Source organism: Phacochoerus africanus, chromosome 12, assembly GCF_016906955.1.
Source record: "Phacochoerus africanus isolate WHEZ1 chromosome 12, ROS_Pafr_v1, whole genome shotgun sequence".
NCBI classification, from domain to species: domain Eukaryota; kingdom Metazoa; phylum Chordata; class Mammalia; order Artiodactyla; family Suidae; genus Phacochoerus; species Phacochoerus africanus.
In genome coordinates, this window is record NC_062555.1 from 70,377,859 (window position 1) to 70,390,356 (window position 12,498).

The 12,498-nt window shown below is 53.4% G+C and overlaps 1 protein-coding gene across 2 annotated transcripts; it reads left to right on the forward strand.

Moving 5' to 3' along the window:
- Positions 1-524: 524 nt before the first annotated feature.
- LOC125112781 (ankyrin repeat domain-containing protein 16-like) lies at positions 525-11,762 on the forward strand. 2 transcript variants are annotated; one of them, XM_047755192.1, is made up of 6 exons: positions 529-886; positions 3,503-3,723; positions 5,859-5,901; positions 8,943-9,051; positions 9,700-9,861; positions 11,583-11,762. In XM_047755192.1, the coding sequence occupies exons 1-6, from the start codon at positions 567-569 to the stop codon at positions 11,697-11,699; spliced, it is 972 nt and encodes a 323-aa protein (XP_047611148.1). In that variant the 5' UTR covers positions 529-566; the 3' UTR covers positions 11,700-11,762. The 2 variants fall into 2 exon arrangements, with proteins under 2 accessions (XP_047611149.1, XP_047611148.1); XM_047755193.1 differs by lacking the exons at positions 5,859-5,901; positions 8,943-9,051 and having other exon boundaries at positions 525-886; positions 3,503-3,695.
- Positions 11,763-12,498: the final 736 nt, after the last annotated feature.

Consider the following 12,498-nt stretch of genomic DNA (forward strand, 5'->3'; position numbering starts at 1 on the left):
AACTTTCCCAGAGTTCCTCTGAGCTCCGGGACCCGCGGAAGGGCCGCGTCGGGCGGGGCGGGACTGTGGGCGGAGCGGAGCTGGGGGCGGGAACGTGCGGGCTCCACCCGGTCCCCCGGGGGCCCGCGCTGCCAGGTGATCCCGACTGGCGGCGGCGTCCGCACTCAGACGCTTAGAGCCTACCCCGGCCTGCCCCGCTTTCGGGACCCACATTGGTGCGGCCTCCGCGCAGGCCTCTCCGGTCTCCCGGCGGCGGGGTGAACTCGGGCTCAGAGCGGGCGTCCCTCCCGGCAGACGCTGCCGCCACTACCTAGCGTTTTGCTCCAGGGCGAAACCAGGGCGAGCGGCAGGCTCCGAGCGTGCATTCGCGCGAGCCCGCGGGACGCGTGGTCCGTGGGAGTCAGCGTCCCGGGGGGCGGGCCAGGCCGGGGAGGGGTCCGGGATCTGGGCGGGGCCGGGGGAGGGGCCCCGGGGCGAGGGCGGGGCATCCGGAAGAGTGTCCCGGGGAGGGGCGGGGCTGGAGGAGGGTCCTCCGGGCTGTCCCGGCTCGTAGAGGATCTCGGGCCATGGCGGCGTCCGTGGACCCGCGGCGGTTGTACCGGCTGGTGCACGAAGGCCAGCTGTGCGCCCTGCGGGAGGAGCTGCGGGCAGCAGGCCGCGCCGACTGCGCGGGGCCGGCTGGGGACACCCTCCTGCACTGCGCCGCGCGCCACGGCCACCTGGACGTCCTGACCTATCTGGTCGAGGCTTGGGACATGGACATCGAAGCCACCAACCGAGACTACAAGCGGCCGCTGCACGAAGCGGCCTCCATGGGCCACCGGGACTGCGTGCGATACCTGCTGGCCCGGGGAGCAGCGGTCGACTGCCTGAAGAAGGCCGACTGGTAGGTGGCGGGACTTTCGGAGAGACCCGCACCCTTCCCTGCAGGATCGTGAATTCCCACTCCGTCCACACCGTAGTTCCTCAACCTTCCCCTATAGAGAAGAATGACCTACAGCGACCATTGTCGTTGCCCTTGAGGGGACTGTTCCAGTCTTCTGTTCCAAACTGCCTCCCGTGATAAAGCACAGGACAGTACAGATGAACAGGTAGAAGACAGTCAGTCTATGAATTGCTTGTCCCGCGTGTAGATCGCATGAGCCCCAGGATGCGATGTTCTTCTGGGAACATTTAGCTAAATGATGACTTCACCGATGACTTTTTTTTTTAAGTTTTTATTTTGAAATTTGTAGTTCACAGAAAGTTGCAAAGAAAGCTTCTGGAAGTCCCATGCTCCCTTCCCCCAGCTTCCCCCAAAGTTCACATCTTAGAGCCACAGCAGGAAAACAAAAGGAAGAAACTGACATTGCTACAATCCCCGGACTTCCTCAGAGTTCATCAGTTATACTTACACTGGAGCACATGTGGTGCTCTGATTTTTATCACATGTGTAGCCCGGCATGACCACCTCACAGCCATGAGAGTAACCATCGCACCAAGCAGTCGTGTTGTGTTAGATCCACACTGTTTTCAGTACTCACTGGGTCGGTCTAGCCCCTTAGAGGTTATGAACATCTGAAGATTCAAACATGTGAAGCTCCTGCCCTCAAGGGATTCCTGCTCTGATGTAAACAAGAAACATCAGACAGCCTTATGGCTAAATAAAGGGCACCTTGCCTGGGATGTTTGGAGGTTTGCTCTTTGGTTGCAATGAAGCCCAAGACTGATTTTCTTGAGCTGCTAGTGAATTGGTCTCAAGAGTGGAGGCATATTACCTCTTAGACTTCTCAGATCAGTTCTGTGGGTAAGGAAACCGCCTCCCCAAACAACCATTCAGAGGGCAAGTTTCAGGAGTTCCCATCACAGCTTAGCGGTAACCAACCCACCCAGTAACCATGAGGATCAAGGTTCGATCCCTGGGCTTGGTCGGTGGGTATAGGCCGGCAGCTGCAGCTCCGATTGGACCCCTAGCCTGGGAACTTCCATGTGCCGCAGGTACAACCCTAAAAGCGGGGGAAAAAAAAAGAAAGGCAAGTTTCATTCGATTTTGCATTTCGGAAGTGCAGTCACAGACATGTTTGCCCACTCTCACCTTGCTGGCTTTCTGCAGTCCCTGCTTCCCTGCTTCTCCAGTCATCCTGCTTTGCTCAGGACTCCTTCCCACTGCAAAGCCCTTCTTGACGATTCCAGCCTTCATTTACCCGGGGTTTCCCCCTCTTGGTTTCTCGTGCGCTCTCATTACTACATTACCAAAAACAAAAATAGTGTTGTAATCAAGTAATATCAGAGCAGCCTTGGGGGACAGGTCCCGGCTGACCTCAGGGACCATCTCCTTATGCTGAGCTCCCACTCTGGGCCGGAGCCTGGGAATAGGAGGTAAACAAGGCCTGTCCCTGCTTTCCAGGAGTCACAGCAGATGAGAAGCCAGAAGCACAAGCTCACCGATGTGGGAGACGAGAAGCTGATAGTGACACCCTTCACTCTGCCACCGTTGTGGACACACATCAGTTCAGAAACTTCCTGTAACCCCGTTTCATTTGCTCCACCAGCGTCGGCTCCTTGCAGCAAGTCGCTGTCCGATGCTCGTGGTGGGCTCCTTTTCAGCACAATTTAACTAAGAAATGGCTACTGATTGAAGTGAAGGGGTACCAGCGGGGTACCTCTCAGGCACACACTCAGGGCACGCCGTCTGCGACTTTGATTGGTTCTGTCCCCATTCAGCGCCATACTAAAAACTAGTTCAGGAGCTCTCCTGCGGCACAGCGGGTTAAGAATCTGGCGTTGTCATGGCAATGGCTTGGGTCATTGCTATGGCTTAGGTTCGACCTCTGGCCCAGGAACTTCCACATGCTGTGGGAAATAAATCTTCCAGGAGTTCTCATTGTGGCTCAGGGATAATGACCCCCTAGCCTGGAAACTTCCATATGCCTCAGGTAAGGCCCTAAAAAGACCAAAAAAAAAAAAAATTCTTCCTTTAAAAAACCTAGTTCATGAGTTCCCCGTCATGGCTTAGAGGAAATGATCTGACTCGCATCCATGAGGACACAAGTTCAATCCCTGGCCTCGTTCAGTGGGTTGAGGATCCAGCATTGCTGGGAGCTGTGGGGTAGGTCACAGACACGGCTCGGATCCTGTGTTGCTGTGGCTGTGGTGTAGGCCGGCAGCTGTTGCTCCAATTAGACGCCTAGCCTGGGAGCCTCCATATGCTGCTGGTGTGGCCGTAAAAAGACAAAAAAAGAAAAAACCAACCTCGTTTAGAAGCAGCTTTGCCTCCTCGGTCTCGCCTTTCCCCTCCTGGAGGTGCACCGACATCAGGGTCTTTCTCCCCTTGTTACCTCTCCCAGGGTCCCCGCGGCCAGCAGAGAAGTCGCCAGCCAAGGCTGTTTTCCTGCTTCCCAGACCCCAGCATCCTCCAGCTCCTCTCTGTGCCGAGGATGTGCATTTTTCTGAGGACCTGGTCCCAGGCTTCCAGCATCTTGGCTGCCCCCCCCATTTGACCACTTGTCCCTGTTGGCCTTAGGACTCCTCTGATGATGGCTTGCACCAGAAGGAACCTCGAGGTGGTCCAGGACCTCGTGGAGCATGGCGCCAATCCGCTCCTGAAGAACAAAGACGGCTGGAACAGTTTCCACATCGCCAGCCGGGAGGGCGACCCTCGGATCCTCCAGTACCTGCTCACCGTTTGCCCGGCTGCCTGGAAGACAGAGAGCAAGGTCGGGAGAACCCCGCTGCACACGGCAGGTGTGGCCCCCGAGCCGTACAGGGTGCAGGCGTGGGTGGGCGCGCAGCAGAGCAGAGGGCCTGGGGAAGACGGGGCAGGCAGTGAGAGCAGCTTTGGGGTGTTTTGGCAAATTCGTAGTCAGTAAGGCTGATGTCACCTGGCCCTCAGCATGTTCTCCTTTCTTTCTTTTATTGTATTTACTTTTTTTTTTTTTTTTGGCCGTACCACTGCAGTGACAGTACTGGGTCCTTAACCTGTAAGGCCACCAGGGCACTCCTCTTCTTTCTTATTTTAGGTGACTTTTCACACGTATCTGTCGTCTGCTCCCCAGTTAGTTGGGTGGTAGCCTGGTTCTCTTCCTTACTAGGTCCTTGACCTTGGGCCGGAAACTAGGTCTCCTGAGCAGGTTTCCTCGGCCACAAAATGATGACAACAGCGATGCCTGTGACACGGAGTCGCAGGGTTTAGGGGGCACGTTAGGTCCCGCAGCACAGTGCTGAGAACGCTGAGCATCTTCGTGTGATTTTCATTCAAAGCAGAGGGACCCTTTCCTCACCTCCTCAGCAACACCTCCCAGGGGGCGTCCGTTTGAACAAACGTAGGTGCTTAGGATTAAATCCCGGGCCTCAGTGGGTGCAGCTTCTCTAATGATAATGTCGAATGTAACGCCGGGCCACCGTTTTCATTGTTTGGCGTAATTCTCCTTAACTCTGAATTATCTAGTCATAAAATATCTTCAATTAGCTAAAAGCGAAAACGGGGGCAGTTCCTGTGTGACCAAGTGGTAACGAACCCGACTAGCATCCATGAGGACGTGGGTTCGATCCCTGGCCCCGCGCTCAGTAGGTCACGGACGTGGCTTGGATCTGGCATGCTGTGGCTGTGGCTGTGGCTGTGGCCAGCAGCTGCAGCTCCTATTCAACCCCTACCCTGGAAACTGTCATATGCTTCAGGTGTAGCCATAAAAAGACCAAAAAAGAAAAAAAAAAAAGCTAAAAACGGGGTGCAGGGTGGTGTAAGATGCATTGGGCAGCCAGCAGCCCGAGAGTCCAGATCCAGCCATAAGGGCATAAGCCTTAGCCTTGTAGGTGGTGCGTTGAATTAGAATACAGGACTTATAGTTTTTCTGGAATTGAGGCCTGTGACATGACGATGAGGAGGCAGACACACAGTTCTGGCCACAGCGGGCAGGACCCAGGAATCCTTTTTAAAACTTTGCACGTGAGGGGAAAAACTCTTCGCTCATCAACTGGTTGTCGAGCCCCCGCTCCTGTGGAGAAACCACCGGCACCCAGCCGTTCACGCAGCATAGCGGGGCGCGGACAGTGGAAACCCTTCCTGTGGAGAAGGGGCACTTTTAGCGGGAGAATTGAATTCTTGGTTATCGTGCCATGGACTACTGGTAAAATGTTTTCCATTTCCTAGGCAAACCCTGGTCCTGGGGTTCTTGGCACAAAAGTGAGGAGATAGGTTTAGTATTGAAAATGTGCCGTGAAAGTCTCCTAACAACCAGATAATCAAGTGTCAGCCGGAAAACATCACTTTTTATCATTCGTCCAACTAAATGTGTAATTTGGGGGTAGCAGCAACTTGCCTGATTTCACACTCCTTCCCAGAAGTCCCAGCTCCAAGGATGAGCAGAGAGAGGGGCCAGGAGGGAAGAAGCTTTTTTTTTTTTTTTAAGCTTTTGTTTGTTTTTCGGCTGCCGCAAGCGGCTTGATGTGGGGTCTCAGTTTCCACACCAGAAATTGAACCTGGGCCACAGCAGTGAAAGTGCTGCATCCTAACCCCTAGGCCACCAGGGAACTCCCAAGAAGCATTTTTATTTATACACTAAAAAGCTCTTGGAGTTCCCGTCATGGGGCAGTGGTTAACGAATTGGACTAGGAACCATGAGGTTGCAGGTTCGATCCCTGGCCTTGCTCAGTGGGTTAAGGATCTGGTGTTGCCGTGAGCTGTGGTATAGGCTGCAGACTCGGCTGGGATCCCACGATGCTGTGGCTCTGGTGAAGGCCGGCGCTTACAGCTCCAATTCGACCCCTAGCCTGGGAACCTCCATATGCTGCGGGAGTGGCCCTAGAAAAGGCAAAAAGACAAAAAAATAAATAAATAAAAAATGAATAAAAAGCTCTAATTCTCAACTCTCTTCTCCCAGCAATGCACGGCTGTTTAGAGGCAGTAAAGTTGCTTCTTCAGAGGTAAGAACAAAACAACAAATTGAGGGGAAAATTTGCTAATTGCAATGGAGAGTTAATGTCGGTGCTACATAAAGAGCTCGGACAGATTGTTCAGGAAGAATCTAAGGTACCGAAAGAGAAATGAACAAAGGACACAAGCCCCGATAAAGAAGGAAGAACAGGAGTTCCCACTGTGGCACAACGGGATTGGTGGCATCTCCAGAGCACTGGGATGCAGGCCCGATCCCTGGCCCAGCCCAGTGGGTTAAAGGATCTGTAGGTCGCGACTGCAGCTGATCCCTGGCCTGGGGACTCCATATGCTGCGGGGCGCCCCCCCACCCTCTGCCACCAAAAAAAAAGAAGGTAAAACAAAGATAGCAAACAAACCTAGGGGGAAATTATCCTTTTATCTGTTTGTTCAACAAATAATCGTGTATTCATTTAGCACTCCCTGTACCAGGTGCAGGGGCTACAACAGAAACAGGGTAATGTGGTCCCCACCCCGACCCCATGGAGCTCACAGGGAAGGGGAGACACACACTCCAGGTCCTGTGAGTCTGAGGAGTGTCACGTGGAATTGCAGGCTCCCGACAGCAGCACACGACTCGGCCTGGGACTGAGGCATCTCCACCTCAGTGACACTTAAGCTGTGACCTGGGAGTTCTCGTTGTGGTGCAGCAGAAACGATTCTGACTAGGAACCATGAGGCTGCAGGTTCGACTCCTGGCCTTGCTCAGTGGGTTAAGGATCTGGCTTTGCCATGAGCTGTGGTGTAGGTCAAAGACACAGCTCAGCTCCTGTGTTGCTGAGCTGTGGTGTAGGCCGGCACCCGCAGCTCCAATTAGACTCCTAGCCCAGGAACCTCCATATGCTGCAAGTGCAGCTCTAAAAAAGCGGGGTGGGGGGTGGAGCTATGACCTGAAGGAGGCTCAAAGTGGTAGGCAGGGTCGTGGGGGAGTCTAGGCAGAGGTGACGGTACCTGGCAATGCTCAGAGCTGGGGAAAAGCGTGTAGTGCATGAAGCACCCGAAAGGAGAGCAGGACATCCTGTGTCCTAAGAATGAGGGGGAGGCTGGAGAGAAAGGGTGAGTCAGGTCACCTGGGACCCTGGACAGCACGTGAAGAGTTTCAGATCCTCTGAGTGTGTGAGGTGCCACTGAATAGTAAGAGATGTGCATCTTTCCAAGATCTATTGCGACACAGAATGGATTGGAGGGGAAGCATGGATGCTGTGAACGAAGTTGGGAGGCTGGTGTAGTTAAACAGGAGACCTTGGTGACTGGACCAAGCTGACTGGAGGAGTTCCTGTCATGGCGCAGCGGAAACGAATCGACTAGGAACCATGACGTTGCAGGTTCAGTCCCTGGCCTCACTCAGTGGATTAAGGAGCCAGCGTTGCTGTGGCTGTGGTGTAGGTCAGCAGCTGCAGCTCCGATTCAACCCCTAGCCTGGGAACCTCCATATGCTGCAGGGGTGGCCCTAAACAGCAAAAAAAAAAAAAGCAGCAGCAGCAGCAGCTGACTAGAGGCGTGAAAGAAGGGTTTGGAGATTCTTAAGAAGAATCACCAGATCTCGGTGAATAATTTGACAAAGGGAACGAGGGAGAAGGAGCGGTGTAGGGTCACGTCCAGGTTTGTCACTGAAGCAGCTGGTGTAGGTGCTGCTGCCACCTGCTGAGGTTGATGATACGGAAGAGGGGCTGGTTTGGGGGAGAAGATGGCAATTTCACCTTCAGACACGCTGAGTCACATGTACCTGTGAGACCCTCAAGCAAAAGTGCCGGGCGGGCGTTTAGACACAGAAGCCCAGAGGCGACATGGAAGTGGGCCTTGTCGACGTGGAAGTGACAGGGAATCCACAGGATGGAGGAGGTTGCCTAGGAGACGATGAAGAGAAGGCCTGGGAAGCACCGCTCACGTCGGGCCGCATCCTGTGCAGTGGAACAGGCTTGGCTGTCTGCAAAGTCATAAATACTCCTTCATCCAGCACACACATTCTAAGCACCTTCTGTGTGTTAGGTGCTGCGCGATAAGCGATAAACACCATCCTTTCCCTGATAGCCTGTAGGTCAGTGAGGAAGCCGAGCATAGACACACCATCCCAGACATGTCCTACCACTAAAGATGCTGCAAAGGACGAGTACGAGGCTGTGCGGGAGCAGGGGTCGAACTGCAGATCTGGGAGAGAAGACGGGCCTCCGTGAGGTCACCAGGAAGCTGCAATTTGAAAGGGAGCTGGCGTTGGCCAAGTGGCTGGTCCCCATGCCAAGGGGACCAGCAAGGGCAAAGGCAGCAAAGATCTGGGCAGCCCGAGGAGCAGGAGAAGGTGGGACAGGCAGGGGGTAGAGCAGAGAAGGGGAGACAGGCAGGACCATGAGGAAGGTGGGAACAACAGCAGGGAGGACCCATTAGAAGGGAGGCCAGGTGGGACGGTGAAGAGGGTAGGACCACAGAGAAGGTAGGAACAGAAGAAGGGAGGGCAGGTGGGGCTGTGAGGAAGGTAGGAACCACAGCAGGGAGGACCCAGGAGAAGGGGGGACAGGTAGGCTGTGGGACCAGGGGGTGGGGGGCCGAGGAGCCTGGAAACGTAAGTGGGTCACCTGGTGGGACCGCTGAGGGTCCGGTGAGGTGGTAGGTTTTGTCCCTGGTGGTTGGAAAGTCGTTAAAGGTTTTGCCCAGGAGCCGCTGGACCCGGATTACGTGTAGCGATGAGAGTGCCCTTCCCTGCTGATTGGGTCTCTAGGGCTGGAGATGGAGATGGAGGGGAGAACTCGGCTTCGTTTAATACTTGGGGGTAGAGTTGGGAGACTGCGGCAATAGGTTGGCTGCAGAGAGGACTTCAGGGCTCTGCGTGAGAAGCAGGAGAGAACGGCCCCCAGCACGGGTGGAGAAGGTCAGAGGAGCAGGGCTGCTGGGGGGCCAGACAGCGGGGTGGGGAGAGAGGGCGAGCACCCAGGTCCCCACGGGGCGTCCGAGGCTCATCGCCTGCAGTGTCGAGAGCCCGCTGTCCGCTGGCTTTGAACGGTGGCTTTTCTCAGCTGCTCTCTGGGGTTTGGGCTCCAGGTGCCAGTACGAAGCGGACTGCAGAGACAAGTGTGGCCTCACACCCTTCATGGACGCGATTCAGTGTGGCCACCTCGGCGTGGCCAGGCTGCTCCTCGAAAAACACAAGGTATAGATGCGGTTTGGTTTTCCTCCTTTAGCCGTTCCTCCACGTTTCGAATCATGGGATATACAGAAAGCATAGTTACTCAGATCATGAGCTCAAGTCTGGGCTCTGCCACATTCCCCTCCGCCGCCGCCCCCCGCCACCACGGGGTCCCCTTTACCTCTTCATGCATCCGTGTCTCCACTTGCTAAGCAGAGACAAGTTTAACTTCTTCAGAAGGTTACCATAAGGATTAAATGAATAATGTAGGGAGTTTGCTTGTGGCTCAGCCGGTTAAGGATCCACCGCTGTCAGGGTTCAGTCCCCAACCTGACAACTTCCACATGCCACGGGTGCAGCCAAAGTAATAATAATAACAATAACGTCATGTACATAAGCAGCAAAGGAAGCCCTCAGGAAACAGGAGCTGTGTCACAGCAATGACAGCCACAGACGCTCCCCAGGGGCTGTGCTTTTTGGCACTGTGGCCTGCAGCGCTGAATCGTAACCCTTCTTTGGGTTGAAGCAAGCATTCCTTGAGAATCTGGCAAAAGCCAGGTATCATCTGCCCAGGAAATGTCTGTCGACAACTGAGTTTTGTCAGAGTGTCGGAAGGTTGTGGACCCGGCTTCTCTGCTCCTGATTTTGTTCCTCTCTCTCCCGACCTACCAGGCTCAAGTTTCCTCGGAGGACTCCCTGGGGGCCCAGGCTCTGCACCGGGCAGCGGTCACTGGGCAGGATGAAGCCATCCGATTCTTGGTCTCTGAGCTTGGTGTTGACGTAGATGTGAGGGCGACCTCCGCCTGCTCGTCAGCTCTTCACTACGCAGCCAAGGTTTGTGTCCCTCCAGAACGGGCTCCTGCTTCCTGAGGCTTTGCCTGACCTCCTTGGTGAATGACCCTGTCGTCGTGGCTCTTTTGCTCCATCTCTGTGGAAGAAAGACATTGCCCATGACGTGCTCTTGAAATGTTCATGATTCTGGAGTTCCCGTCGTGGCACAGTGGTTAACGAATCCGACTAGGAACCATGAGGTTGCGGGTTCGATCCCTGCCCTTGCTCAGTGGGTTAAGGATCTGGCGTTGACGTGAGCTGTGGTGTGGGTCGCAGACGCGGCTTGGATCCTGCGTTGCTGTGGCTCTGGCGTAGGCTGGCAGCTACAGCTCCGATTCGACCCCTAGCCTGGGAACCTCCATATGCCACGGGAGTGGCCCAAGAAATGGCAAAAAGACCCCCAAAAAAAAAAAAAAGAAATGTTCATGATTCTGAAGCCCTGTGTCCCTTTAAATAGAAATTTGTCTTTCTTTGCTTCTTGGTAAAAACTGAGAAAAGCCCTTTACTCCATGTAATGCCTGGGTTCTGTGTTCCCTCCTGCTTTTTTTTTTTTTTTTTTTTAGGGGTAATGTTATTTGAAGCCATAAAAATAGCTAGTCCTAGGTCTTTATCCTTTTACTGGATTTCAGAAGTTAAGATTTCTTTTTTTTTTTTTTTTAGGGCTGCTCCCGCGGCATATGGAGGTTCCCAGGCTAGGGGTTGAATTGGAGCTGCAACCACTGACCTACACCACAGCCACAGCAACAGGGGATCCAAGCCAATTCTACGACCTACACCACAGCTCATGGCAACGCCTGATCCCCAACTCACTGAGCGAGGCCAGGGATCAAACCCACGTCCTCATAGATACTAGTCAGATTCGTTTCCACTGAGCCATGACCGAAACTCCCGAGATTTCCTTAACTAAGACAAGGATATTGCATTTACTGGGCTCTCTGATACATGAAAAATTGAAAACACGCAAAAAGTTTTCGCTAGAAAAGTAGCTGCTTATACCCTCCTGTTTCACATGCTGGAAGTCTTGTGCAAATCATCTTTAGCATAATCGGCCACCTGCCTGTGCTTGCTTGTCAGGCAAGCAGGAATAAATGTTTTTCTGGCAATCCACACGTTCCTGCCTGTGTGTCCCCCTTTGAGAACGGGGTGTGTAGGTGAAGGCGGGCTAAGCGCGTGGTCTGTGGCCCCCGGGGGATCAAAGTGAGCGGGTCCATCCATGGGAAGGCTGAACCCACAGCCTTGGTTTCAGGGTCACCTTGTACTGACCGGCTCATTGGCTGGACAGAAAGCGGGTCGGTTGCTTCAGAGATGACAGGGCCAGCTGTGATGAGAATCCCGCCACCGTGTCCAGGGAGGCTCTGCTTTTCTAGTTTATCTCAGCCCTAAAAGTTTAGCAGAGGGTGTTTGCTCAGGAGATTTTGGAACGGTGTGTTCTGAATAAATCACAAGATTTCAACTCCTTACGCTAAGGGACACCCAAGTGTATAAGTGGATGATTTGGCCTACAAAGTTGACCGTCTATACTCTACTAACTAAACATCCCCTACGTCTTTATTTAATGATTGATGCTGGATTTTGAGAGTACTCTGGCGAGCAGTTCATTTATAGGTAAGAAAACTGAGCCTTAGCAGCTATTTTAGAAAAAGCGCCTCACACGCACGAGGGTTTGTGTTTATGGGCTGCTTTTGTCATCATTACAGCGGTAACAAATTTATTTCCACACTCAGGAAGGACACGTGAGCACCGTGCAGACGCTCTTATCCTTGGGTGCTGACCTCAACGCCAAGGATGCACGAGATAGATCAGGTATGGCCTCAGTGGGTACCTGCCTTGGAAATTATTAGTGAATTAAATGTAAACGGTGTAACAGTGGACTTACGATATTAAAAACATTTGTGTTAATATTATTCCTCTAGTAGCTTAGCACATTTTCCTTAAAATAACACCTCCTCCGTCCGCCACGCTATGGAAGTGTTGCTGTTACCCTGGCAACGGTGCCTACTCCTCCTCACTGCTGATGGTATCACTGTTGTTGTTTTTACTGCTTTAACCACACAACATGTGTGACTTACTCCATGATCACGCCAGCTACCCAAGTGTCACATAGATTCTTTTTGTCTGTTGTTTGTTTTTTGTCTTTTGTCCTTTTAGAGCCGCACCTGCGGCATATGGAGGTTCCCAGGCTAGGGGTCCGATCAGAGCTGCAGCTGCCGGCCTATGCCACAGCCACAGCAATGCCAGATCCAAGCCGCATGTTTGACCTACACCCCAGCTCATGGCAACGCCAGATCCTTAACCCACTGAGCAAGGCCAGGGATCGAACCCGCAACCTCATGGTTCCTAGTCGGATTCGTTTCCGCTGCGCCACAACAGGAACTCCACATAGATTCCTCATAGGTCCATCTCTCTCCAGAAAGTATTCTAAAACTATAATCACTATAATTCTTTAGATTTGGGGCTCAGAAAAATATTTCCAGAGCTAGTTCCTTGGACTTTAAACCCTCTTGTTATCATCTTGCCGGTGGCCGTCTTACAAGGGTTAGTGGGACCTTCATGATGCTTCAGGACTCACAGAGAAGCAGCCACTCATGCCAGGCCCACAGAGGAAGGTCACTGAGTCCAGGCACACAAACTCTCCTGAAG